Here is a 27,212-nt window from a genome sequence, read left to right as displayed (position 1 = left end):
CTGCCCAGGCCATATCTCCACCACCAGGGCAGCTATTGATGCGAGCTAAAATGCGCATGGTAGCCCTGATTATAGGCTATAATAAGGTCCTTTGTATCCAGATAAGAGGTCAGGTGGTTGGGTGTCCATGGCCCTTGCACCAGGAGGCACTAGCCAGAGCATCATTTTTTCGAAGGTGCACAGCCACAATCACATCAGATTCGGGTAGCCCTCAATCAGGGCTATCAGAAAACACCAAGATATACCCTTGTATCCAGGCTCGTTGAGGAGATACAAGCTTGTATTCAACCTTGTATCCAGCCAATACCCTTGTATCCGCTTGTATTCATGCGATTGTGCGCCGTACAGGATAGCTACCACCCTGAAACCACCTGCATCGTGTAGCCATGCTTCTAGGCTACCAGAAAACCCCTGGATACAAGCCTGTTGTCCAGGTCGTTGTGGCGGTAGAGCCCTAACACTGACCTTGTATCCACCTTGTATCTGGCCACTGAGCTCAGTGGCCGGTTTTATAGAGATAGACTTAGGGTCAGGGTTGATTGGGTCTCCCCCCAAATGCTGACATAATCCAAGTCACATGATTTGGGTAACAAAGGTGACTGGTACTATGACTCACTTTCCCTGTCAGCCAACTATGGTCACATATATCTCAGGCCTGACTTCTTAATCCTTCTTGATACTCAAAAACTCGCCCATTAACTCATGCTACTTTCCAGGCTACTACTCTGCCATATATTCCTGCATTATGGTACTACTAATGGAAGTGAGTGGATTGCAAGAGAGCTAGGACAGCTACCAGCTTCAAACCACCACCACTGTGTAGCTATAAATGAGGGCTATCAGAGTGTGTCATAATATGTGCTCGCTTTCATGGTCGCAACAGAGATATGGCCTCACTTCTGTCCCGTTACACCATATTTGGGTAGAAGCGAGGACACAGTGGGCTATATGTTGGGGCTACTGACACGTGCTTATCCTCATTATGTAGCCATCAATAAGGGCTATAAGATGATGCCAAGAAATTCACTCGCTTCCATATTTTTGGTGGAGATATGGCCTCGCTTCCGTGTCCAGATCCTGATCACTTGTGATGGAAGCATGAGAATTGTGAGAGAACTAGTACAGCCACTGACACGAAACAACCGCCATTACGTAGCTATCAAGGAGGGCTATCAGAGTGTGTCATAATATGTACTCGCTTCCATGGTTGCAGTGGAGATATGGCCTCGCTTTCATCCCATTACACTCCCTTTCAGCGGAAGCGAGAACTTTGTGGGCTATATATTGATGCTACTGAGACGTACTTATCCTCACTATGTAGCCATCAAAGAGGGCTATAGGATGATGCAAAAAAAATCGCTCGCTTCCATAGTTTTGGTGGAGATATGGCCTCGCCTCCGTGCTCGCTTCCAATGGATGCGAGAGAATTGCGAGAGAACTAGCACAGCCACTGGCATGAAACCACCACCTATGTGTAGCTATTGATCAGGGCTATCAGATTGACCCAAAATATGTACTCGCTTCCATGGTTGCAGTGGAGATATGGCCTTGCTCCCGTGCTAGCAGACACAGGCTGACTCCTATATCTGGTGTGCAATAACATGCTGGTAGTAGTGCATTGTTAAAGCTATTATCAGATGAAATAAGGGTGATATGTACCCAAAAGGTACCCTCAGTAGTGGCCAGGGCACAGCCAAGGTGGCAGAGGGGGCATCACTTTGAAGTGGGTGCACAGCCACAATCGCACCAGATTTGAATAGCCCTGGTCGAGGGCTACCCAAATATACCAAAATATGTACTCGCGTCCATGGTTTTGAAGGAGATATGGCCTCGCTTCCATTCCGTTACACTCGCTTCCGACGGAAGCGAGGCGATTACAGGCCGAGAAGTGCAGCCACCAGCTCGTAACCACCACCATCGTGTAGCCAAGAAGCGGGGCAACCGGAAAACCTGCGAAAGCGAGAAAGTTTCCTTAATGGTTCCTGAGATATGGCCTCGCTTCCGTGCTCGCTTCCATTCGCTTCCGTCCTTCTGAGCTCAAAAGGGGGTTTTATAGAGATAGGGGTGAAGCTAAAGTTTAACCCTGTACCGTCAAACTTTAGCTTCACCCCCGCTCAAATGCGGTCCGCTTGCGATCCTATGCATGGACCTCAGCGGTATCAGGAGCGTGGTGCGAGAGCTGCAGAAAAGGATCGCTGAAAATGTCGCTCCAAACGCCGCCGGCGGGCCCAGTACTACTGTCCGTGACTGGTATCACCGGGCACAAGTATATACCAGTAAGTCATATCTATATCGTGTTAAAGGCTACACTGCTGACATTAAAATCATGTAGCTATAGAGTGTTTGGACTTCTCCTACCCTATACGCTAGCCTTACGTAGGATATGCCTATGGTGGGCTCACAGCGCATGCAGCCGGTTAGACATTCAACTGTCTAGTCATCGGGCCGGGGCCGCGGATATCCATGTATCATGAGTTTCAATCGCAATCAACGCTTTCTTGGTGCTTCCCACAACTTACAAGATGTGATGCTTACTTTGCGCTCATCTCACATGTCAAGCTGCCCTTCCTTGAAAGGGTTACCGTGAAGATCCTGCACATGTCGGGAGTCCCAATGGGTTCGGCACATTGATGCTGAGCCTGCGGCGTTGCGCGGTCCATGGCTCGTTCGCCAATTCGAGGTTGATGTGTTCACGGACCCGTTTCATTCACGACATTTGTATAAACCTGCCCCCTTCGCTTTGTCATCCCGTGCATGCGGAGTCGCAGCTCATCGTTACTCTGACGCTCCCAACACGTGGGATTGACGGGTTCAGTGTCTTCCTTTCGACGTGCGAGCTACACATGATCGCGTCGCGCGCCGTTCCGCGCCATGGTATTGTACATCCACGCACCGACTCCCGCCCTTGTCACCTCCTGTGTCGTTGTCGGGTTCCCTCTAGGCCGTCCTCTACATTTATTTATACTGAGGCCTTTACTCATGCAAATATTATGCAGTTTGCGTTTTCCCCATAGATTTTGGTGTGAGCCACTCGCCTTTGCCTTCCGCCTCTCACCTGCGACGCTCGCCCGAGACTCGACCTCGCGCCCGTGTAAGCTCGACGTCATCCTCCCCGTTGCACGACTCGACGCAGCCATCGCTCACTGTCAGTGTCGTCCAGAGCGTCTGCGCTCTCCAGGTGCAAGAAACCGAAATAGGTGCCCTTGTCTGCTTTCTTCGCCAAGCAAGCCGGACACAAAAAAAGCGCATTTGGGATGCCCAATTCATATCACATTTTGTGCTATAGTACTAGTACAACACATGGTGCGAGTCTCAAGCCGGGGCGACAAAACCTTCAGGCGGGAGAGGGGGGACAGGTCTCAGAGTGCCCTCCCAGCCAAACACCTCCTCAGCCCTCTAGGGGCGCCGACATCGCGCGACGCGGGGGCATCTGGGCCGTACTATGGACCGGACTCCGCGCGGACTCTCTTCGCGCTGCGAGTATGCGTCCGGGCACATTGAAGCTGCGCGTGCGTGCAGCGCAGGGTCCATTCGTCCTGGGGAATCCGGATAGAGGTGGCTGCGTGGCCGTGCCTTTGAGAAATTACGAGGGGAGGGGGCCCGAGATGGCTGTAAGCGCCGGGTCCGGAGCTCAAGCGCGTCGTAGGCGTCCAGGGACGCTATCTCTATAATACCTCACACTGAGCTCAGTGGCTGGATACAAAGTGAATACAAGCTCATTGTTAAGCTCATTACACCACATCTATTTGCACAACTGGCTTGAATATCTACATCTCCTGATAGCCCTATATCAGGACTACATGATTCAGATACTTCTGGGGTCATAGCTCGAGTCATCCATTAGTGATGGTCTTACTTCCATTGAATGTAAGGGATACACAGCTGAGGTAAATTGGATACAAGCACATTTTCCAGAGTCCCTAATGTGCAATTTCTTTCTTTCTTTCTTCATTACATTGGGACATATCTGTTCTAGCCTTGAATGCTTTATTCCAGACTTTCTTTACATGCGGTAAGGTAAGGCGGGGCAAACACAGGAACAACATTCTTGTACTGATCTTAAGTCTATAAGTGCCAGTAGCACTGCCACCTCAATAGGCCGGAAAACATGTTTATTTCGACATGTTCATACTTAGTAGGTAGTCTCGCATCCGGGCTACAATCTGCAACATATTTTGTGGTCACAGATGATATCTAGTACACAATGGCCTTGCAGGCAGCTCCACATCTAATCGCATATACCAATGCGCAAGCCAGTTCCCCGGTGGCCACTGCCCACCGTGACTGTCTAGCTTGAACTGACTGACGCACCGTCAGCATTGCAGCTTGCAATTCCTTCTATTGTGACACCGAAAGACCAGATAAGATGTAAACGAACGAAGAGATCGGCTTGCGATGTCGAAAGCAAAGCGACAGAGCGTATGGAGATGAGGTATTACATGTGTCATGACTCATTATGCTGATGGTGTTATGGGACCTCTCGGATGCGGATGCCCGGGCCATAGTATGCGACGTATGCGACGGACGATATGGTATATATATGCACGACATAGACGGAATAGAATGAGACATACGTGGGAACAGACAGGACGGCGGAGGGCGCCTCCGGGGAGCCTTCAGCTTTTGGGCAGCGAGATGGTCGGTGTGGAGGTGAGCGGCGACGCGCGCGGTTGTGTGCGCCGCTTGACCTGCGCCTCGAGCTTGTTGCGCTGCTTGCGAACGTCGTCGTCCTTGAGCTTGACGGAGAGCGCGAGCTCGATGAACGCCTCGGGGTTGAGGGGCAGCGCGGTAGGTGGAGGATGGCAGAGCGTGTTGAGTACGTCGTCGGGGGAGGTGGACTGGAGAACAAGACGGCGACAGCCGGCGAAGATAGCGAGGCCGACACGGAATAGGAATGTTACACCTGTCATACCTGTCAGCAAATGCTTCGCACACGCGTCGAATAACAGTAGACGTACCTTCGAACAGGAAGACGTCCCAAACGCGCAGCAAGTAGTCGGGCTGGAGCGTCGCCGCGAAGACGGCCATGAACCTGCCGGACGCAGTCAGCGGACGCACGCAAACGAGTTCGAACAACGTACCATGGACGACAAACAGCCGCAGGCGAGATCGCCATATCGCCGAAGACTTTCTTCGCAGACGCGGGGTCGTTCGCCTCGAGCGCTTTCGCGAAGAGCGACGCGTCGACCTCAAGTTGCACAGAGGTCGAGAAGTACGGGCGGAGGTGGCTGTCCATCAGGGAGATGAACGTCCAGAACGCGTCCTCCTCGGGCGACTGCAGAAGCAGCTGTCCGGCAATGAGGGCGAGTCCTACACGAAAGGTCAGCGACGAACACGCGAACGTTCATAGGAAACTCACCTTTGCTGTACTGGACGTCCGGAACCATGCACAGGTAAGCCTGTAGCATCTTCGCGAGCGATCCGTCCTGTAACTCCGGCCGGTCCATAAAGCTCTCGCGAATATCGCGCTCGATATCCGCGAACGCCGGCACCTTCTCGCGCTGCGCGAGCCGCTGATACAGCCCGTCCATCCGCTTCCCTTTACTATCCGCCAGCGCCGCCCACACCTGATACCGCACTGACGCGGGCACGCCCTCGAGCACGAGCTTGCGAATCTTCTTGCTCTTGCGCATCTGTGCAGCCGGGATCGCCGCCATGGCCGCGATCCAGCGCTGCTCGCGGTGCCGGTGCGCCGTCATCTCGCTGATCTCCTTGGGCGACTTTGTCTCGTTCGGAGTTAAGTCCATCGGGATCCGGAGGCTACTCGAGCCCGACGTCGTCGACATCGCGGGGCTGTCCGTGCGCAAGAAGCCGTCGCTCCTAATCGGACTTGGAATGGGGAGGGAGTCGACGCTGCCTGCGAATGGCGACATCGGCATATTGGGCTTGACGAGCTCGAAGTCCATGTCTTGCACTTGGACGGTCTCCTGGTCGACGGTGTGCTCGCTCGTGCTCGTGTAGGTGCTGAGCGTCGGACTGCGCGGGTCGTTGATAGACGAGTCCTTGCTCGTCACGAGCCGTAGCGGAGGCATGTACGGGCGGTTCTTCTTGTTGATCTTGAGCCCGAGCACCGATGAGGACTCGGAGATGCTCTCCGCAGGCGACGTGATCACCGGAGAAGTCGCGTCCGTGCGCAGCGTATCGATCGACGGGCGCGACAACGATGTCGTCCCAGAGCGCGGTGATGACATCTCCGATCTCGAGCTCGTAGTCGACAGCACCGCCGACCGACTATGCCTCAGCACCGGGGACGCCTTCGGGAACACCCCCGCACTCCTCGGCGACGCCGGCGGACTCGCGCCCCTCGCAAACGACTCCTGCAGCGCCTCCAACGGCGACTGCATCGGCTGTTCCCTCGCATACCCGTTCACATTCGCAGGCCCTCCTGCTGCTCCGGGACCGGAAGATCCGGCGGCCTGGTCGAGCGAAAGCGCGCGCGCAACCGGTGCGCCAGGGCCTGCGGCGCCGACCCGAGCGAGCGCGTCCGCTGCAGAGGGAGGATGCGACGTCGGGAGCGGGTTCGTGAGCGCACGAGGCGGGGGAGAACGTACGGGCTCGTGCATCGCGGCGGTGTTGTTCGCTGAGAGGGAGAGCGGCGATGGCGCATGCACGCCGCGAACGACGGACGACGCGTGCGAGACCGTCGCGCGCTGTGGTGACGCGACCTGCGCCGCCGCTGTCGTTGTGGTTGCCATCGCGGATTTGGACCGCTTCGTCGTGATTTGAAGAGGCTTGACGGACGCAAGCGGCGCGGCACCCTCCTCCCGACTGCAAATAACGTCAGTATTTGTCTCGTCAGCGATACAGAACGAGACTCACCTGCCCCGCGCCAGGGCCTGCATCCTGTCCTCTTGGTTCCCGCTCTCGAACCCCGAGAACGACCGCGACCTCGGCCTTGCCATCCCCGCCGCAGGCGTAAAGTTCGCCCTCTGAATGGGCTGACTCGCACCCGCGGCCGGCGGACCACCCTGCTGCAACGGCGGCGACATGGCACCTTGCATCCCCGGCGGGGGCACGGTAGTCACCCGCCCAGGAGGCGACATCACCCTGCTAGGTGGCGACATCACCCTGCTCGGCGGGGGCATTGTGTTCACCCGCGCAGGCGGCGACATCATCCTCCCGGGGGGCGACATCGCGTTCTGCCTCCCCGCAGGGTCCACACTTCGCCTCCCCGCCAACTCCCCAGGCGGAGGACCGCCGCCCATCCCCATCCCCGACGCCGGCGATCCCGTCCTGCTTGGGCCTTGGGCGCCCGTCCACGGCATCGGCGGTCGTGCCCTGTTCGCGGGGATGTTGTTCTGCGGCTCCAAGCTAAACGTGATAGGCACCGGCCCGATCGACGTCGAGAGATCGTACTCGAACCGCCCGTATATCGTCGGGGGCGCAGGCCGACCCTCCCGCCGCGCGACGAACGCGATCTGGAGGACCTGGAAGACCGACCCCACAGGCGGGCCTGTAGGGACAGGCGGTGCAGCGGGTTGGCGGCCGTACATCGGGCCCGCAGACGCGGTGGTCGGTTTGGGGGCGCCGGGGTGCGGGAGGAACAGGCTTTGCCGTCCTTGCGGGTCGGCGGGCGGGCGGTTCGGGTCGATAGGGCGCGCTGTAGGGTGTGTCGGCGGGCTCGTGGACGGTCCCGGTCGAGGTATGGCCATGGGCATCGGCATCGGCATAGGCGCGGGCGCGGGTGTGAGGGGTAGGACGGGCTGAGGCTGCGGCGGTGGAACTTGAGACGATGAGGCTTCGGGAGTCGCGCTGTACGGCGGAGGTGGGGGCCCATCGGGCACCGGGTCCGCGTTCGCGATGACCATCATCCGCTTCTCGTTGCGCGGGGAGCGCGGGGAGGAATTGGACGACCTCTGGACAGAGGGCGGGATGGCAGGCGTAGGGGGAGGAGTTGAGCGTGTCTCAGAGGACGGGCCGTGCACGATCTCGGCCGCTTGCGACGCCGCGGTATGGGGCATACTGGGGTCACGCTCGCTAACCGTAAGTTCCTGCCCCAACCGTCCCTTGCCTGCGGCCTCGCGATCGGATGGCAAGTCGTCGTCTTGCTCATCCCGCTCGCGCTCGAGCCGCTGTCTGAGATTGGTCGCGGCGCCCGTGTTCGTCGGGTAGACCGGAGACATGAGTGTCGGTGACGCGAAAGAGGCGGTCGTCGCGGTGGGCGCAGTGGGCGACGCCTGCGGTGAGCCGAATGTCGCATGTAGGAGCGGCGACGGTTCAGGCTCCTTCCGGAACGTGAGCGGTGCGGGTCTGTTCTTTTGTAGACGACTCATGGTCTCCTCCGAATCTCCTGCGCTCAATAGGTCCTCCGCGGGCGCCGATACAGACTCGCTGAGCTTCGAGTGCGCCGTCTCCTTCGAGCCCTTCCTGCCGTGCTCGCGCGAGTCTAGACTACCCCTCGAGAGCTCTGTGGGTATCGGCGGCACGACCTCAGACGTCGACGCGACCGTATACATCGAACCTTTCGAGAAGCGCGACATCTTCGACGCCATCGAATACCGCGAGTACCGGTAGTCGTCGTAGATATCGTCCGCGCCCTCCCAGTCCTCGCCGCCATAGTCGCTTCCCGAGTGCGCAGAGGGGAGGGAGTCCGAGTACTGCGAGCCTGAGCGTGCCGAGAACGGCGGTTGCGGGAGGCTGGTAACCGAATCGGAACGCCCAGAGAACAAGGGCTGCACAGGTGACTGCGAATAATGCGATCCTGACCGCGCCGAGAGCGGAGGTTGTGGTATGCTAGCAGGCGAGTCGGTGCGGACGGACAGCGGCGCCTGAACGGGTGACTGTGAGTAATGAGAACCTGAGCGTGCCGAGAGCGGAGGCTGCCCGATACTCGCAGGTGAATCGGAACGCGCGGCAGGCGGAGGTTGCGCATTGTCCGTCGGGGAATTCGAACGAAGAGAGAGTCGTGTCTGGACGGGCGACTCCGAGTAGTGCGAGTCTGAACGTGCAGAGGGCAGCGGCTGCGCGATGCTCTCCGGCGAGTCCGAGCGGACAGACAGTGGCGGGTGGACAGCACTCCGCGGGGACTGTGAGTAGTGCGATTCCGAGCGCGCCGTGCCCGGAGGGCCTTCGACCGTCGATTCGGGCGAAAGCGTCCTTCGCACGGAGCCGCCGTCCTCGTCGTCGCTATCATCACTGCCCCCCGCGAAGTTCTGCAGGAGCGAGAAACCGATACCTGCACCACCGTCAGACAGCGCGACAGAGATACGTGTACTTGGCTCCGAGTCGTCGTATATGCTGGAGTCGCGGTCTTGCGGAAAGCGTGAAGTGCTCTCGTCGAAGGACTCGAAACGCGGGTCGACGGGGCTGTCGGTCGCGAGCTGCTTCGCAAGGTCGCCGAGGTGTATTGGCGAGGGCGCGCGATCGCTATCGGGGGTGGGCGGCGCAATCGTCGGACTGCTGGGGTCATCGTTGGCCGGGGTGATAGGCGCAGAAGTGGAGATGGTGGTGGTGAACGAGGAGGCGTGGCTGAGCGAGCGCTCCGGATTAGGCGAGAGGGTCGGAGAGAGCGCGAAGATGGAACCCGAGGAAGGTGCGGTAGATATTCCCGGGGACGGGATGTCGCGCGCGGCGACGGTCAATGCGCTCGCGGAGGAGCCGGGGCGGGAGATGGGGGAGGACATGGCGGACTGCCGTTTTGTGAGGACGGGTTTCTTGAGGCGGCCATGAAAGCGGACAGCATCGGCCACGAAGTTGCCCACCACGCCCTCGCAGTAGCCCTGCATATATTCAGCGGCTTTTTCGGGCGCGAAGAGAGGGTAGCTTACGAGGTAGGTGTCCGCCTTGCTCGGGACTTGCATGAGCACTGTGATCTCGTCGTCCTGCGGGTGGGAGTGAGCACATTGCCCGGCGTTCACTTAACACAACAGTACGGAAGAATGACCGGCGAGTAAGAATGCGGTCGGTCGGGTGAACAAACTCGATGGCGGACAGCGCGCAGGGACATATCGTATCCGGGATACCTCACGAGCCTCCCTGTATGCTCTCCTACACAGTGTCGGTGGTTCCGAGAACATCACAGCACTCGTAGAGACCTTGCACACGCGCAACGGAAGCTCGTTGGACAAGTATATGCGCGGAAATGGCGGGCACTGGTTGGATATCCGGGGGAGCGGTATTTACGCGATCGCAATCATGTGGAGAGGGGAGCGTACCTTCATGAACATCAAATCCTCCGCCTGCTCGGCAATGCAGTCCTGCAGTGCCGTACATTTCCCAATCCCGCCTTTTGCAGCAAAGCGAGTCCACCTTCCGAGCTCGCTCGCGTCCATGTTTGGGTTGTAGCGGATGAGGGGGTATATCCGGGTGGTCGGTATGCCAAGCCAAGCTATTACAGCGAACGAAAGGAGCGTCGGTTGTTCAAAACACAAGCCAAGACGAGCGAGGGCAAGACGGAAAGCGAGACGGGACAGAGAGCGACAGCGGAGGAGATGAGAGAGGGTCGAAGAGAGCGACGGCGAGGCACAGACAAGGACAGGTACCAGCTAGTTGACAGCTTACTTGGAGCGCCTATCGTCGTTAGATTGACAGGCTTACAGTTCTAACGATCAATCTAAGCCCTGTTTCAATCGGATCTAACCTCTCCGAGCGCCCGTGCTCTCACTCCGCCGCCGCTCGTCCTTCGCTTTCCCCTCCATGTCCTCGGAGAAGGGAAGGGCTTCGCGCACATACAGCCCTAGCGCGGATAGAGCGGAGGACATCGTCTGCATCTGCTCTCCTCAGTGAGTGCTCCTTGAAGTTCGTCTGGCTTCCGCTCACCCGCCTTCGCGTCTCTGACCGGGATGCGAGGCGTGGACGTGCGAAGCATGAAATTCGCCGGACATACTCTTCTCTGACCAGATCTATCTCACAGCACGCCAATATATTCATGTCTTCCATGTGGGATTTTCGTTTAGCGTCAAGCCATCGAACCGAGTCCGAAAACTCGACGCTGTCCTTCGGACTACAATCTCAACATCAAAGGGCAGCGTAGTCTCCGGCGCGACGACGGCTTCAGCTTCTCTCGACGGTCTGTGCCAGAGGATTCACGATCTGGAGGTGAGAGCGCACGTCCGCCGCTGTCCCGCGATGCACTCACCGCAGGATGAAAGCATACATCTAGCAGGTATGTGGCCCATCTTGTGGCCCATTCCGACGCGACACCCAAAGGCGACGGATTCATGCGTACCAGGCCATTTCACCCCGCATGTCATTTCATTCGCGCCCCATTCCGGCGTTTTATATCCACGCACACACTTAGCCCTCCTCGCAACCATGCTTCCTCTCAATCTCTCCCGGTTTCCTCCAATGCGTGCCATTCGCGGGAGCTGCTCAGAATCTTCTCGCACACGTTCACATCCAACGCCATCGCTTTCGGAGCCTGCAACATCTTCCTAGATGTCTACTTCGTGCTCGAGACGACGCGCGCTGCCCAGCGAGAAGACGCGTAAACGGCTGCGGAGAAAAGCAAGCCTAGTGTCAACGGACAGGCGTACGAGCCTTTGCGAGAAACGGCGTAAGTTAACATGCGCTTTTGCCCGGGAAGGGCGCGCGTACGCCTGCGGTCCATCCATCCCGTAGGTTTCTACTGTCCTGCGATAAGCGTCGTCCTGACATGCGTCTTTCGCCAGGCATGCAACGTTCGAGATGTCGCTCTCGCACGGAGAGATTCCTCCGAGGACACCACTGTAGTCCTTTCTTTGTGTCCGTCCACGGTGGTGGTGCAGGCATGGTCTCTCCGTGCTTACCCCGCGATTCGTATTGCGCACATCGCGCGCATATACCCAGCCCCATCGTGCACGGGCGTCGTATGAGCTTTGTTTGCCTCGCGTTCGCACATTCAGCCCACGCGCCCTGTCAAACGGCGACTGCGCGCCTGAGCCGCGCGACGACAAGTCGAAGGTGAGAGCGCGCGTCTACTAAACCTAGTGGCGACCGTGACACGTACGCAGGACTCGCAAGAGCTCGACCTTCCTAGCCTACGGTCGACCTTGGCTTCCCGGGCCCGCAACGCACGCCCAAGACGCTACGTGCGGACGTGCGGGAGGTACGAACACAGGCTGGAAGCTGCGAGAGACGTCGCAGGGGTAATGTACAATCTAACTTGCACGCCACTCGAGCGCTGATCTTCGCGTCAGCGCACACCCTGGTTGCACTGAGATCGCGTAGTATAGTCGCTATATCCGCCTGCGAAGATCGGTAGGCATCCAGCTCTGTTCAAGGCTCTACGATGGTAAGTAATAACCCCTGCGCAAGATTTGCCCCGTTGACGCATCTCGCCGCACTTCAGCGAAACACCGCATTCACCACGTACGCGGACAACGTTATCACAGACGGCCTCACAGGTTGCTATGCGTGTTGTCCTGCCAGCTGAAAGTGTGCGCGTCGTCGACGAAGTGACCTCCGTGCCACTCACCTTTATCGAGAAGAGCTACGACCTCGGTGCATGTACCCAAGCGTTGTCCGCTCTTCCACGCATACAAGCACCGTATCCACCCATCAATGGCTTGCGTAGCGACGCGACTCGCGCACGGTAGCGCTCGGACCAGCCCCCATTGTACGCCGTATCGAGCGGCGGTGCCGCACATCCGCCTTTGTCTCTTAGCCACCACGCCACCCGCCCTCCCGCCTCTAACCGAGCCAGGGTGAAGAGCTACAAAAGCCTCATCGTCGAGCGTTCTGTAGCCCCCAAACGCTTCCTTTCTACCGCGAACAAGGACCAAGAGCACCTTTCACAGGTGTTGAGCGTGCGGCATTCATATTCGAAGCAACCACTGTCGCTCGGACGCAATGCCTGCTACGATGTCACCATCTCAAGTCTCCGCGCTCTCCGCGCACCCTAGTCCATACCCAAGGAACCCCGACCCCGTCGCTCGCCGCCGCCGCACGTCCGTCAGCGGCAAGCTCCTCAGTCTCTTCGCGTCGTCGAAACCCAAGGCGGACACTGCGCACCCAGCTCAGGCCCAGCGCCCGATCATCTCGCGCCCGCAACCACTCGAGCGGAACGCCTCCTCCACACGCGTACCCACACACGCCCACGCTCCATCCGCCCGGCGGAAACGCAACTACGCGGAAGCGTCCGGCGACGAGAACGACGACAGCGACGAGCGACCCACGCGCGACGACAGACACCACGACGGCCCCCGCGCGTCTTCTCGCCCACGACTGGACTCGGACGCGTCCACTCACACCGTGCGCCCCTCGCAGCCGGCGCCTCCGCTCAAGAGCGCATTGAAGAAACCCGCCGAGGCTGAAACGCGGACAAGCAAGGGCCTTTTGTCTGCGCGCTTTAGCCACACGCGTGCCAAAGCGGCGCTCAAGACAAGCAGTGGGCACAATCGCGGCGCCTCCGCGCCTCCCTCTTCTTTTACGCCTTTTCAGGACGGAGCGAGGGACAGGCCCCTTGCGCGAGCTATTGTATCCGGTGCTACTTCTTCTACACCATCCACCTGGACGGCTCGCGCCACTACGAGTGCACGCAACCGCGACGTCCCTAAACCCCCCACAGCGAAGAAGACAGTAACGTTCGCCAGGCAGGAGAAGATGACCCTCAAGCGAGCGCCCACGCTGCGCCACATCCCCGACACCGACCATTGGTCAGACCTCGCGATCGAGATCGAGGGCTTCGACGCCCCCACCGAGCTCCTGTTCTCCAGCCTAAACAACCCGCCGTCGCCCCCCTACTCGCGCCCCAGCAGCCCTCGGCCGAAGTCGCGCCCGAGCAGCCCTCGACGTAAGTCCGACCCGGTGTTCACGCTCGCCCCTGCGCCTCAGCGCACGCGCAAGTCTCTCCCAGTCCCACCCGTCGTCAGCACGAGCGCGGTCGACTCACGCGCCGTTGTCGCGGGCAGTCACAAAACGGAAACGCGCTCACGCTCGCAGTTCCGCGACGTGCTCGCGCGCCAGGCGCCCCCGACACCCGAAGCCACGCTCAAGCCGTTCCGCCTACCTGGCGCGACCGGCGTGAACAAGCATCGCGAAGGCTCCGGGACTGCGCGGGAGAAGGAGAACGGAATCGGCGCGAGCGGCATCCTCGAGGACGTCTTGAAGGAGATCGCGCGCGACTCGGCTGAGCGGGAGCAGGAGAGGAGCGCGCGCGACAAGACGCAGCTGGAGCAAGCGCGGAGTGCGTGCGACAGAGTTCAGCGTGAACAGGAGCGCGGAAGATCTACGAAGACGCGAGCGGTACTACCTACAGTCTCGGGCTCAAGGGCCGTACGCGATCGCTTCTCCGTCGACCTTGTTCCCAGCGCACGGCACACAACGCTCTGGGACGGTCAAGAGACGTATGTATTGTATACTGCTCAGCGCGCGTAACATGCTCATTGATATTTTCGATCTAAAAGGGATATCTACGCGTGGCAAGGCACGCTCGAGATCCACGACACGAAACCCCCATCGTACTTCTACCCCCGCCACCTCATCCACGACGTCACCATCCAATTCCACACCGCCGACGAGCCGCGCGAAGACCCCGTCACCTTCGACCCCACGCCGTTCACCTCCTCGTCCACGCCACCATTCTCCACACACGAATGGCAGACGAGCTACAGCGGGACGCGCCTCCCCTCCACCTTTTCGACATCTCCAATTTCCGGCACGCCGACGCTCGAAGCGTCGCGCGGCATCGCGCTCGAGTACGCGCCGCAGCTCCAGCCCAGCGACGACCCCGACGGGCCCTGCACGTGGACAGTGCGCTTCTGGGTGCCCGTCCCGCTGAGACTCTTCGCGCGCGCAGAGCACCGCACGTTCGTGTGCCGCGCGAAGGTGACGATGCGCGACTGGGAGACGCCGACGACGGTCGTGCCTGGAGGATGTGTCGTGGTCGGGATGGAGCGGCTGCGGACAAAGCAGCTGTTCGCGGACGGCGGCGCGCCGATGATGGCGTTTTGAAGGCCGCGGGGTTGCGCTAGTGTTTGCCAAGACTTGCATGTTTTGATGTGTTTGCTTAGGTAGGTCTCTTTTGATGTTGTACTCAGCTGTACTGTAGTACTTGTGCCTGTCGAGCTATCCGAGACGAAGTCGTCGAAGTGGCCCAGGTGTTTGTTGTATTACGAATCTCGCATGCATGTCTTGCCGAGCGGCCCACGCTCGTCCGTCCACTCCAAATACTCGCTCGCGCCCAGGCTCCTGGTGAGCGTATGCATGAACGCTACCACGTACATGCCTCAATCTGGGCCTAGGAAGCTTAAATCACTGCCATGCGCGGACCCCCCACGTCCAAACCTCGCGGCAAGAAGCGTGTAGGTATCGCACGAGATTCCGAGTCACCTGGATGCTCGTATGATAGAAGTCTTGGGAGACCGTCGAAGCCCGAAGGTTCGCAGGTCCATGGACGTATCACCAGACAGGACCAGAGCTTCATCTTGTACTTAGAACCTTCGGACGTAAACAGGATGCTCTGTGACTGCCAGGGCGGAAAGGAAATCGACAACTAGATAAAGGCCATGGCGACTCAGCGCCGTTCGATTGAATAGTACTAATTACTACACAAAGCTACGCTAGTAAAGTGATAACTTAGAGACAAAACGTATAAGTGAGCGGCGAAGAGAGTACAGTACACGGTACAACGAGTGAGCGAGTATAATAGTGGGCAGTACATATCTTCTAGCAAGGGCCCAGGGTCGTCTACTCGACCTTGCTGAGCTTCTCCTTCTGCTCCTGCTTGCGGCGCTCGATGTCCTTTCGCGACATGTGCGTGCCGAGGAGCGTGTCCCAGTGAATGAAGAACGGCTGCGCAAAGTTCGACTTGATGCCGATGGCCTGTCAAAAGCAGCGTCAGCGATCGCGCCCACAAGCACTGCTTCCCGGGGGCGAGCACGCACCTGGTGGTGGATGTCGTGGTAGTCCGCGTTGTTCGCGGTAAAGATCTGGAGCGGGTCCCAGGGGAGGTTGTACCCGCAGTGGACGTTGACCGCCTTCGCGGTCGCCACGACGAACAGCAGTGTCGCCTCGCGCATCGTGAGCTGCGCCGCGCGCTCCGCGACGAGCGCCCCGAGCGTGTCCATCAGGAAGCCCTCGACGGGGTGGTTGTAGAGCGTCCCGTACGCGTACGGCACGTACAGCCGGTGGTGCTGTGCGTGGAACGTCTTGTACAGGTACGTGTTCATGTGAAGTGCGCGGTGCAGGAAGTACTGCCACGAGTCGATCACGAAGCTGCAGAAGCACGAAGTGTCAGTCGGGATCGACAAAGAAGCAAGAGAAAAGCAGGTACGTACATGCCAATGAGAAGCTGTCCGAGCGGGATCGCCCACCAGTACAGCGTGTAGAGGCCGAACGCGCCGCGCGTCGCGAGCAGTTGCCCACCGAGCTCGGGGCCGAGAACCCAGTTCACGACAGACGCCATCGGGCCTGCGAGGCGGAGCATGGCCGCGACGTGGTCGACGGCGGCGCCCGCAGGAGCCTGCTCCATCCAGACGAGGCCCATACCGGTCTGGATGAGCTGCTGGAGGATGACCTCACGAAGGACCTGCCCGCGCGTGGCGAGGTTCTTCGACATCACCTCCGCGCTCTCGTGAATGCGATACTTTGCGGGCCATTTCCAGCCGGCGGTGTCGAGAACGTGGAACCAGGCGCTGAGGACCCAGTAGATAATGACGGGCGCCGCGAGCGCGAGGACGTGGTCCGGGATGCCGGAGATGACGGACTCGTGAGGGGTGTAGTAGATTGGCGAGTGGGTGGCAAGGAACTGGAGCTGGTGGTGGTCAAGGAAGGTGGGTGCTGCCGCGGTAGTGGTGTTCATGGTGGGCAAGCAGGGGTCGATGTGTTATCAACAGAAGCGTTCGCAGCTTTATGTGCGATTCCGACATACCATGCCCGACACGATCGGGAGCGGCCGACCATAGTGTCAAGATCTGGACCGCCTATGGCGCTGAACTAGGCGTGGGCGTTGCGGTACGGTCTGTGTTTGAGCGGGACACTTCACCGCCAGGAACTCCACGATGGGATCGCAGTGATGTTGAAACGCAACCTAAAGTAAGCATGGTGCATTTGCAGTGAGTACGGAGTGGTAACGAGTCGCAGCTCGGGCCCGGACTTACCTAGGCGACGCCACATTTGTCCGCAACTCAACACCGAGTTTGTGGAGGCGCTTTGCGAAGTTGCTGCGAAGGATTAGCAGTACGGCAGAAGGACCAGCTTAATCATAGCGCCGCTCTGTGATTAACGTTACGGTTGCCGATACGCGCGTCTACAGGTGTAACTACACGCACAGTACGCCGAGTTGTGAATCGCTGCATTCCTCGAGAGTAGAAGGAACATAGCTCACCATGAATATATTTCCAGGTATACGCGTCCGTTGTGTCTAACAAGGCCGGTCGGCTTCGGACTCTCAACCAATGACGACCGGCGTGTGCATCCGCGATAGACGCAGGGTGGCGTGTACCGATGATTGTCACAACATCGCATGCCGTCCCGGCAGCTTGGAGTACGCCTGTACAGGTATCCTACAGCGCGCGCTCGGCTTCTCGAGTTGCGACAGCTTTGAGTAGGGCTGATGATGCTTCAAGTGAGCGGTCCGCTGGAAAGACCGTTGTCACGACTAAACGTGTACTTACGCGGCATTCGGATCACTTGGCTGCGTATGAGCACGACCTTGAATGCTGAGAACTGGTCACTAGGGGGACTGTAATCAGCCACGATTTCAAACAAAAAGCATACTTCAGCTCACATTACGAGTTGCGTATGCCGTCTGCGCTGTAGGGTGGTCGTGGTCAGCCGAAGCGTCTCCACGGGCGCCTTGCGGCCGCAAGACGGCGTCTGCCGATACTGCGACTCGTCGGATCTGTGGTCGACATCTGCCACTCTCCTCCCACCGCGCTCAGCTCCAAGACGCACATTCTCAAGTATCATGGACCGCTTCTTTGCAAGGTACGCACCGCCACGCACTTCGGTATCATGTTTGACGTCTTCGGGCTTCTCCTGCGCTCTTACCAGTCGCTACTTCTACGTCGCCAAAGTCCGCCGCTACTCAAATAACATGGCGTCGAGATAAATAACATCAACTCGTGGCGTCAAAAGTAGTCGTTAGCATGGTAAGAAATCTCGCACGACGGTTGATACGGTGTTCAAAGGCACAGGCTGACGCTGACAAAGCCCGCCAGTGTCCGCTGCATACTTAGATCTGCGGACATTGCGACATACTGCAACCTTTGCGAGAGCTTCCGGTCCATCCGATGCTACGCAGCTCAACTAACCTTAAGGTTAGACAGGACGCTACTGCGAACAGCGGTAGTAGCGACCTCCCATGCCCTCCCGATATACTCCATCGTCCGAGCTTCGCCCAATCTTCGGCGGATCGTGATCCCAGCCCCACCCCGGAGCTCTAGATTGCAACGCATCTTCTCCCCTTCTCGCGCGGACCGGCATCGTCCAACGTCAATGCGTGAGTTCTATTTCCCAATCTCTTCTACCGCACGCCGCGCATCGCCGCCCATTTTGTGCGGTACTGACCGCTTGATTCGAATACATTGACAATAACACTGATACGTACTCTTCCAAACAGCCGAAAACGCACTTCCTCGAGCGATTAAGGACTAATAACTCAACACGCTCGCAGTCTCAAAACTACCCGGTCTCGGAGGACCCTGCATAGTCTGGGCTATGAGGCCCGCCGGTGGATTAGCCCGCGGCTGCGGGGGCGCGCGATCCCGGCGCGCAGATGTCAGTCCTATCTATGTACCTCTACACTACGCCACCGCACAGACAAAATCTCCGGTACTGACGGTACTCACTGAACAACGCAGCACGCCGCCATCCCCGGGTGCCGCTACGGGCTATACCGGCAGCTCTCCCGCTGATGGAGCCTAACATGGCCCTCGTTATGCCCACTGTGGATCACCACATATCACAATCAGTACGTCTCGCAGCAGACCCTGTCGAGGTGGTGCACTAATCCCCTTTCCCGCAGGCATTTGACCCCTTGGCTGTCCAGCGCGGAGGTGAAACGTACCGCGCGGGCGTGGGCAGGGTGGAACATGTACGTCGCCGCGATCCAGGACGCATACGGATTTGCTAACTCCCAGCCTCCAGCGCGCTCCACCGCCCGAGCGGCCGATGCATATATCGTGTGCATCCTCGTCTACGATACAGAGTAGGCTTTGCATCGCATCGCGCGCAGGGCGCAGGGTACTTGGAGGCGTGGCCACTCGGCAAGTCAAATGTCGCAGTGAGTATACATTGTCCTTGTGCAAAGATGTCTGTGCTCATCGCGACGCTACGATCAGCTCGCGAGCCGAGTACATATTATGGCGGGATACGGCGTCCGTGAACGCATGCCAGTGCCATTGCATGGTGTTGTAATACTAGGCCCGGTGCGCAACACCAAAGAAATACCGTAGCTAGCTCCCGTATTCAACGAATCTACCAGTGGTACTAGCATCCCATACACTCGACGCGCCCTTGATTCTCCCGCCGGTTTTCAGATATATGCCACTTGGATGTTCCGCGCGTCTTCTTCTCAATTTTGGGGTAAGTCGGCAGTGGGCAACCTAGAGGCGTGGTGGCTCGTGAGCTCGGAGCCAAACGTGAACACTGATTGCGCTCTTGCAGCGATGTGTGTATCCCTTCCAAGACTACGATCAGCTCACGGATTACGTCTAACTCACGGCGGGACACTGCGCGAGCACTCCTTAGACCTCTTCTACGCCAGGCGGGCCATGTGAATGTTCTCTGTCGTTGCTGTCCAGAAGGCGTCGAGTGCTTCGAAGCCCGTTCCAGGTACCTGCCGACGGCTGCGTCAAGCAAAGGGCCTCGAAATTTGTGCCCAGGACCATCGTCGGACCGCCCAAGTAGCCTGGAACTGCGAAACGGGGGCAAAATCAGAGCTAGGCAGGGAGTCCGAGGACGATGAACATCCTCGTTCTAGACGGTCCCTCTCCAGCCCCGCTGGCCTATGGCCTTCCCACCACATAGTAAGCGTGTGAGTGACGGCTATTGTGATTGTCGTCGAACGCGACTGAGAGTCTCCGCAGGGTTGATGGACATCGCGCGCTCTCGCTTACCCGCACGGGAGGCCAGCTCTCTGCGCACATCGCAAAACTTTGCGCTGGACATCGACTGGCGTATGTATTTACGTCGAATAGCGGGTCCAAAACATCTGTTGTGCGGGGCATTTCCACCACAACATAACGTGCGCTTCACTCTCCGACGCTACCCGCGCGTGAACAGACGCTTTGGGAGACGCTTTGGGGACGACATCATCTCGAACTCGAAGGTTACACATTCACTAGCGATTTTCTGCCATGCCGTTGACCGCTATTCCGACTCTTTTCGCGCCGCCTCCTCATGCGCCTCAAACCGCGCTCGCCTCCTCTGCGCCACGAAGGACCCTTGTCACCGGGTACGACTATACTCATGCGAGGTAGTCTTCAAGCCGCCCCGTCTTCTCTTACAAGTAGCCGATGCCCACCACGAGTCCGCCGACCGCATCACTCAAGGCCAACGTGTACGCAGCTCCCTCTATTTGTTTACCTGCAAGAAGTGCTCTTGCATCCCTCAGTCTTCGCGATGTTGTTCGCCCTCGTGTGTCACGGCCCCCCGACCCCATCCACTGCCTCCAATGTAGTCGGGATACTCGTTCGTACGCTATAATACGGTGATAATACAGAATTGCACAACGATACCAAGCTCTACGCGCAACAGTATGACGGCGCGGCTGGCGCATTCCCGTCCGTCGTTCGACTCGGATCTGCTCAGGGTACACACAATCCGAGCACCGACTAAGACGTCCAGCTACCGTTCACCCACTCACACGAACTGAGCGTCGTACCTGCACCAGAACAGAGTGTCAGCGAGATGCGAAGCGGAGAGCCCCTCCTCGACTACGCACCGTATTCGCCAGCGTGTACAGAAACGTCTTCCACGCGCTGATCACGACGTGCACCGACCGCTCGTACAGGCGCCGACGCCCTGGGCGATCGGCGCCCAGGTTATTTACGTCCCCGATGTCTCCTGAGCATACCGGCGCCGCTCCAGCGACGATAGCTTTCGGAGCGCACGCGAACAGCCTACTAACAATTGCGCTGACGACGCCCAAATCGAATCCCCGCCTGCGTTGTGTTAGCGACACAGCGCACGCGCCACCACGGCGTATTACAGACCTTGCCTTGGCGGAGAACGGGTGCGCAGGCACACGACATACAAACGACGGCGACAAACGGGCATCGGAGCTGGAGCGGCTACTACGCTCGCATCCCGAGCGACGCGTCAGCTGCGAGCCAAATTGCCGTTCGTTCGCGTTGGACAATACTACTGCGCGTCCCCACATGTAGCGGAAGCGCTCGCGCGGCCGGCGCGGGAGGACGAATGTCGAATGTGTTCGCTGCGGAACGAGGGGGAAGACGACGTGTATGCGCGCGGAATGACAGCGGCCGCGCTGCAGGACGGGGTTGTGGCTTGGCCGACGACCTGAGTGAGAGGGGCATCGAAACCCCGGGCGCGATGTATCCCCACGGTGTCCATCGACGATGCGTCGAGTATGGCAGATGCGGGCGTGTGAACATAACGGCTGGGGTGGGGTCGAGGGCACGATCGCGCGGAATGTCTTGTATGGCCCTGGCGGAACTATCTTTCGTGGTCCGTCAATATCGCATCTGTCCGAGTCACTATAACTAACAGACCGTGCGTTCACCCGCCATTCAAATTAATGTTAGAACCGGAAGTCAACGTGCAGGGTCCAGGACAGCGGGCATTTTTTGGACTAACAAGAGTGAGAACGTGAAGTCGTGGGTCGAGAATTGGTGTCGACGTTCCAAGAGTCTCGCCCGGTCGCGTGCGTTGTTTTGGGCATGCCAGCAGCGAGGTTCAACGTATCTGACCGTGATGATCCTCAGTAGTGCGCGAGGGGAGGTATATGTATGCGCACCTTTCGTGTCCGGATGAGCATATACGCATCGGAGCGCTGACTTACAGTGCGCGGACGAGTACGCGTGACAACCACTCAGCGCTCAGTACCGCGCCCGAAGCACTGTTCTCCGGATTGTGTTTGTTGGCACAGCATATAAACAGAGCCTTCACCAATATTGGGCTAATAAGCCTGCGGAGCACAAGAGGTGCCAGACGGGAGAGGCAGCGAGTGCTTCAAGCTCGGGGGCATCGCAAGCTAGACCACAGGAGGGAGGAGAAAATCAAGGCCAGCCACGGTGGACGTACGTCATAGCAATTGCTGGAGTGGCTCAGATATATGATGCAGCATTGTGAAGCACGGTCGACATACCTTCGCTTCCCAGGAACCGTTACAGTCCCCGCAGTCTTGCGAACATCGTAGCGCGAACCGTAGCGCAAGTCGTTAGAGAAGAGTTGTAGGCTCAATAGGGGGGAGACGCAGAACGTTAAAACGGCTGAGCGTGAGATACAGATAGCCAGAGAGCCAGTGAGTAGAGGTCGTAGTCGTGGTCTTCGAAGTCGTTGCATCCTTCGGCGCTTCGGCGTGCGCTCGGTGGGTCGGCATCTGCCGGCCGAAGCATCACCGTTTCTGACCGAACCGCTCCTCCTAGGTTCCTACCACCGCGTCCTCACCTCGTCCTGTTTCCCTTGGATCATCTCTCGCGTTCCGAACATCTACATAGGCGGGATCTCCCGCTCTCGCGGTCGTCTGAGTCTACCAAACGGGCTCCGAGGCCTTGTGATCGGTGTGCCAAAACGGATCATCTGCTCATTTCTTTCACGTATCCCTCCTAGAATCTCTCTCTGCATTCCGAGTAAGTCGGCAACTGTTTCGTTGCAGGCTTTTGCAGAACTGATGTTGCAACTCGCACGGTCATCATTCGGCTGCTCATGTCGGACCAACCACCCGCCGTGGAAACGCTTCGACGCACCACCCCACGCGTACCACGCGAACGATGCATATCCGGTTCTGCCTCAATCAATGGGTAATAGAGGACGAATGCTACAAGATATTCAAGCGACAGAATGACACGTCTGCTCTCCTCGAAAACGCTCGGACCGAGGCTTCCGTCGTCCTCCTCCCCCGGCTTCGGCAGTTCGCGTACGCGAAAGACGCGACCGTACTCGACAGGCTCCTCATGCGCAAGAAATCTCACTCTCGGCTCGCGGGAATAGTGTGTCCGTCTGAGAGTTATACAATGCTACAACATATCTCATCATCTAGGACGACGCCCTCATCATGTTGGACCTCTAGCCCGGCGATACGCATGGAATTTGGCGGCGTCAGTCCTCATCTGGGGTACGTGATGTTGTCTTCCTCTGCGAGTGCGTTAGCGAATTAACACGTTGCGGCAGTTAAGACGAGCGGCCCATCCTTTGGCTCTCGTATACGGGCTATACATCCGGTGCCATAGGCTGCGAACATCGACCGCACACTCGCTGCCCCCGGGCGGGCGCACGCGGTCTGCGATCTGCCAGAGTCGGGACGCGCGTGATATGCCGGGCGAAACACGTAAGTGAGCCCCTCGCGTTCTTCTACCTCCTCACGAGCGTACTTCACCTTCCTCGCTTCTCCTGCCATTTCCATACGTAGCGCAGTGCACCCTGTTTGCTCGTTTTATCTTTCGTATTCTTTTCACAGCCTCATTGATCGTCTTGCAGATACGGACGCCTACACTTGGATCCCACAATAACACTGTCGTCCCATCGTCCTACATGGAGTCCTCCCACCTGCCCATACAGATCTGCGAGGCTATCATGGAGGACCTCGTCGAGTTCACGCACGAGATACTCTACCTGGCAACCGTCGCCGTCTGGCAAGACACGCTGTGCGCGTGTGCTCTAACCTGCCGCGCATGGCGCGCCCCCGCCCAGCGCCTCCTCTGGGCCTTCCCCCACATCCTCGACGGCGCGCGCCTCGCCCACTTCACCGCAGCCCTCCGTACCACCGCCCCATCCCACTCGCTCACCACACTCCTGCTCGCCGACAACACCTTCTACCAAAAGGCCTACTGCCACGACACCGCCGGCGCGCTCTTCGCCCTGCCATTCCCGCATCTCCAGGAACTGCACTACCACGACGTCCGCTTCGAGCGCGGGCCCCTCCTCCCGTTCCTCCGTGCGCGGCTGCCGTTCTTCGCCAGGGTCACCGTCCTCGACCTGCGGCGCGGCATCTACCACTCGCTGCGCGTGCTGCTGGACACGGTGTGGGGCTGCCCGAACCTCTCCACGCTGCGCATCACCGAAAGCGAGTTCTACCCGGGCCGTTCTTCGGCCAAGCGGAACGCGCAGCTGTCTGCCGCCTGCGAGCACGCGCGCGGATGCCAGAAGCTCACAAGCCTCACGCTGGACGAGTGCACGCTGCAGGCACGTCCTGCACCGCTGCTACCGCGCATGGCCGGGATCGCTGACGACCGAGCATCGCACACGTAGGGGGCCCGCGCGCTCGCCCCGCCAGGCCTCTGCGGGAGTGTGTTCGGCACTGCTGTCACGGAGCTGCAGTATATGGAGGCTTATTGCGATGGAGGTAAGCGCCCCAGCGCGGTTCACACCCATCGCTCACCCATCCATTCGGCCTATACAGCGACACTGCTCAGCACATTTCTCAAGGACGCCTTCCCCGCCCTCCGCTCCATCCACGTCTGGGCCTGCAAGTTACCAATCCTATCCTGGCTCCACGCCCTCTCCGCGGGCCGACCCGCACCCGGCGCCCTAAAGACGATCGTCCTCGACCGCGAGCACGGTTTAGACTGGGAGAACGAAGACAGCCATCGATGCTGGGGCGAGAATATGGGCTCGAGCGAGGAGATGGCGCGCTACGCGCGTCCGCTGCCCTCCGACTTTGTGTCCGGGCTGGACGAGCTTACGGTCCGCCTCTACGACTGTCCGGACCCGGGGACGTGCGCCGCGCACATAGCCGGTGATATCTTGCCTCAGATGCATGACGTCCTGCGATTCGAGCATACGCTGTGCTATGGGGAATGGGCAGAGTACACCTTGCCGCCTAAGTGGTAATTCCGCTTCTGGCTGTTTCAGAATGTGTATGTATACCGGTTGACTCGACGATCTGATTTGTATTCCCTCTTGTACCGTCGTACCATGTTAGTGCTACGACGCCAGCTTGACAGCGAACTTGGTCCGGACTCACGGCCGAACAGTCAGCCATCCTCCCGTATAGTACATATCCTCTGGGGTAGTACCGCGCTGTCCTTGCGTATCTTACTGCCTACGCCCCCATATGAAACATCTTGATCCTTCCTTGAGAGCTGCATTCGACACAGACTATGATGAGGACATCTGACTAGTGCGCCTCGCGTCGTTCGTGCCTTTGACGCACAGCAGTGCGTACTGGATATGTCGTTTATATCTTATAGGTACGCGCGGGAGATATATGTAATATGTACGAGCGTCCGAGTCCGGGAAAGCCTACTCCGTAACGGGGAGCATGTACGGTGTCCAGTCGTCGTCCCAATTTAAGCGGTACTCAAACCGTAGGACGTTACGCATCCCGGGAAGGACAGACCAGACATACGCCGCATGCGTTTCCGGGTCCTTGCACGTGTCGAGACGAACGGTGAGCTCCACCAGCCCAGCCAAGAGCGCCGGAAGGCGCTGCTCGGACTCGGGCACCTCCTCGCTCGCGCCCACGATCTCCTCGCAGCAGTCGCTATTCCGCCATTCGTGGTCGCGCTCGAGGACGATCGTCCTCAGAATGCCGGGTATTGGCCGGCCTCTGGCTATGGCGTGGAGCACAGACAGCACCCGGCTGCTGCTCTTCCCGAACACCGGGTCGACACGGGAGACGACCGTGACCAAGCACAGAGCGGGGAACGAGTCCCATAACACGATACCGAGCACCTCCGGGTCTGGGACGAGCAGAAAGTGAGACGCGCGACGCAGCGTGACTGCAATCCACGTACCCGAGATATTATCAGTATCGAAGTGCAGCGCCGTTACAGCACACCCGAACACGCTGCCTCCACCACAGAGTCCGGCACAAGCGCGATCCCAGACTCCCTGTGCAAACGGCAGATCGTGAGCGGTCTCAAGATGAACGGTAGGCAGTCCGAACGTACCTGTACGGTGAACGCGTCCAGATAGAGGCTCGTAAGCTTCCGGCACGCCCGCAAATTCTCTACCGTGGCGGACAGCAGCCGGAGCCCTCCGGCCGATATGCGCTTCGACTTGATCCCAGTGCGCGATATGGCGAGTGTAATGAGACTCGGGCAGGCCCACACCACGTCCAGCAGCGCCCTCAAGGACTGGAAGGCACAGTCCAACAGTTGCAGAACGGTTATGCTGGCGAAGAACGGCAGGCGCATGCGGAGTATTGCGAGAGGGGGCCCGCGGTGAAAGAGGAAGCCGTAGAACAGCAAGTGCCGCAGGTGCTGGAAGGAGTGCATGAAGAGCGAGCTCACCATGCTAGGGTCGAACGTTTTGATGGCGTAGGCACGCTGGTCCCCTAGCACAAGCCCAGCAGTGCTAGTGTTTGAAAGGTTCCGAACAGCCGAGGTGAATTGCGCGAGGTGGTGGCTATCGAGGACATGAGGGAGTGTCCAGAGGAGATGCTGTGCCCGGACATGCCATGCGCGACAGGTGAGACTGCACGCGCACAGGGCTTGTTGCGACTCCCAGGTTCTCTTGGACTCCAGCAACACACCCGGGCGCCCTAGAGGCTCGTAGTAGTCCTGGAGAGCGTCCATTACAGCTTCACAGAGCTCGATGGGTAACCAGCAGCACTCCATAAGGGACGAGACGACTATCGGGATTGCTGTGGTAAGCCTCGTACCTGTAGGATATTTGATGAGCTTGCGGAGGATATTATACAAAAATAGACGCACCCGACGCCTGCAGACTCGTGTGCAGAGGATAGTTTGGAGTATATGGGTGTACGAGGCAGGAGGGCGAAGTATCAGCAGCAGTTCGAGTGCGGGACGTGGAGGCGAAGAAGAGAAAACCGAGGACGGGGACGCTTCCAATCCTCTTCCCAAAGAAGCTCTCCTGCTCGGCCCGACCTCGTACCGCCGCAAAGCTACTGCAAATAGTACCTGATGACAGCATTAACACGCTCACTGCAATGCACCCCCGCTTCTCTTGTGATAGGGTTCGAGCTCTGCACGTCTCCGGGATGGTTCCTAGACATCGTCTCGTGCGCGGGCAGGTCATGCTCTCCAGTCCCACCGTAGTGCTGAGGTTTTTATCGCCTCCGTCCAAGAGATCCGCTTCACCTGTCAGACAGAGTAACTCGCAGCGAGCTGATGCTGGGACCTACGCTTCTCACCGCTACCACTCCAGAGTTGAGCACCGAGTTCCCGCACGCCGGAGCGATCGTGCGCTCGCACGGTACCCGC

The 27,212-nt window shown here is 58.7% G+C and overlaps 8 protein-coding genes across 8 annotated transcripts; 4 read left to right on the top strand and 4 right to left on the bottom strand.

The window, feature by feature from the left end:
* Window positions 1-4,616: 4,616 nt before the first annotated feature.
* On the bottom strand, window positions 4,617-5,906 carry TRAVEDRAFT_111355 (RabGAP/TBC; the record flags this gene model as incomplete). The annotated part of the gene is made up of 4 exons (XM_008035235.1): window positions 4,617-4,903; window positions 4,959-5,032; window positions 5,082-5,310; window positions 5,360-5,906. 4 exons carry the CDS (start codon window positions 5,904-5,906, stop codon window positions 4,617-4,619), a joined length of 1,137 nt encoding a protein of 378 aa, XP_008033426.1.
* Window positions 5,907-9,614: 3,708 nt separating this feature from the next.
* On the bottom strand, window positions 9,615-10,271 carry TRAVEDRAFT_83569 (uncharacterized protein; the record flags this gene model as incomplete). Its single annotated transcript, XM_008035234.1, has 3 exons — window positions 9,615-9,719; window positions 9,768-9,821; window positions 10,155-10,271. Coding segments are annotated over 3 exons (276 nt in total), but the record flags the coding sequence as incomplete, so codon positions are not given.
* Window positions 10,272-12,768: 2,497 nt separating this feature from the next.
* TRAVEDRAFT_42774 (uncharacterized protein) lies at window positions 12,769-14,871 on the top strand (the record flags this gene model as incomplete). The annotated part of the gene is made up of 2 exons (XM_008034133.1): window positions 12,769-14,264; window positions 14,325-14,871. The coding sequence occupies 2 exons, from the start codon at window positions 12,769-12,771 to the stop codon at window positions 14,869-14,871; spliced, it is 2,043 nt and encodes a 680-aa protein (XP_008032324.1).
* A 735-nt stretch (window positions 14,872-15,606) lies between these two features.
* TRAVEDRAFT_42773 (sphingosine hydroxylase) lies at window positions 15,607-16,720 on the bottom strand (the record flags this gene model as incomplete). The annotated part of the gene is made up of 3 exons (XM_008034132.1): window positions 15,607-15,741; window positions 15,804-16,134; window positions 16,197-16,720. 3 exons carry the CDS (start codon window positions 16,718-16,720, stop codon window positions 15,607-15,609), a joined length of 990 nt encoding a protein of 329 aa, XP_008032323.1.
* A 2,067-nt stretch (window positions 16,721-18,787) lies between these two features.
* On the top strand, window positions 18,788-19,073 carry TRAVEDRAFT_42772 (uncharacterized protein; the record flags this gene model as incomplete). Its single annotated transcript, XM_008034131.1, has 3 exons — window positions 18,788-18,832; window positions 18,887-18,955; window positions 19,002-19,073. 3 exons carry the CDS (start codon window positions 18,788-18,790, stop codon window positions 19,071-19,073), a joined length of 186 nt encoding a protein of 61 aa, XP_008032322.1.
* Window positions 19,074-23,577: 4,504 nt separating this feature from the next.
* On the top strand, window positions 23,578-24,294 carry TRAVEDRAFT_42771 (uncharacterized protein; the record flags this gene model as incomplete). Its single annotated transcript, XM_008034130.1, has 1 exon — window positions 23,578-24,294. One exon carries the CDS (start codon window positions 23,578-23,580, stop codon window positions 24,292-24,294), a length of 717 nt encoding a protein of 238 aa, XP_008032321.1.
* A 72-nt stretch (window positions 24,295-24,366) lies between these two features.
* TRAVEDRAFT_42770 (uncharacterized protein) lies at window positions 24,367-24,876 on the top strand (the record flags this gene model as incomplete). The annotated part of the gene is made up of 2 exons (XM_008034129.1): window positions 24,367-24,388; window positions 24,446-24,876. The coding sequence occupies 2 exons, from the start codon at window positions 24,367-24,369 to the stop codon at window positions 24,874-24,876; spliced, it is 453 nt and encodes a 150-aa protein (XP_008032320.1).
* Window positions 24,877-25,287: 411 nt separating this feature from the next.
* On the bottom strand, window positions 25,288-26,606 carry TRAVEDRAFT_42769 (uncharacterized protein; the record flags this gene model as incomplete). Its single annotated transcript, XM_008034128.1, has 3 exons — window positions 25,288-25,727; window positions 25,782-25,878; window positions 25,938-26,606. The coding sequence occupies 3 exons, from the start codon at window positions 26,604-26,606 to the stop codon at window positions 25,288-25,290; spliced, it is 1,206 nt and encodes a 401-aa protein (XP_008032319.1).
* Between the last annotated feature and the right edge of the window lie 606 nt (window positions 26,607-27,212).

This window comes from Trametes versicolor (genome assembly GCF_000271585.1).
Source record: "Trametes versicolor FP-101664 SS1 unplaced genomic scaffold TRAVEscaffold_1, whole genome shotgun sequence".
NCBI classification, from domain to species: domain Eukaryota; kingdom Fungi; phylum Basidiomycota; class Agaricomycetes; order Polyporales; family Polyporaceae; genus Trametes; species Trametes versicolor.
Note: the sequence above shows the minus strand (reverse complement) of the source record. Positions and strands in the feature narration are given on the sequence as shown.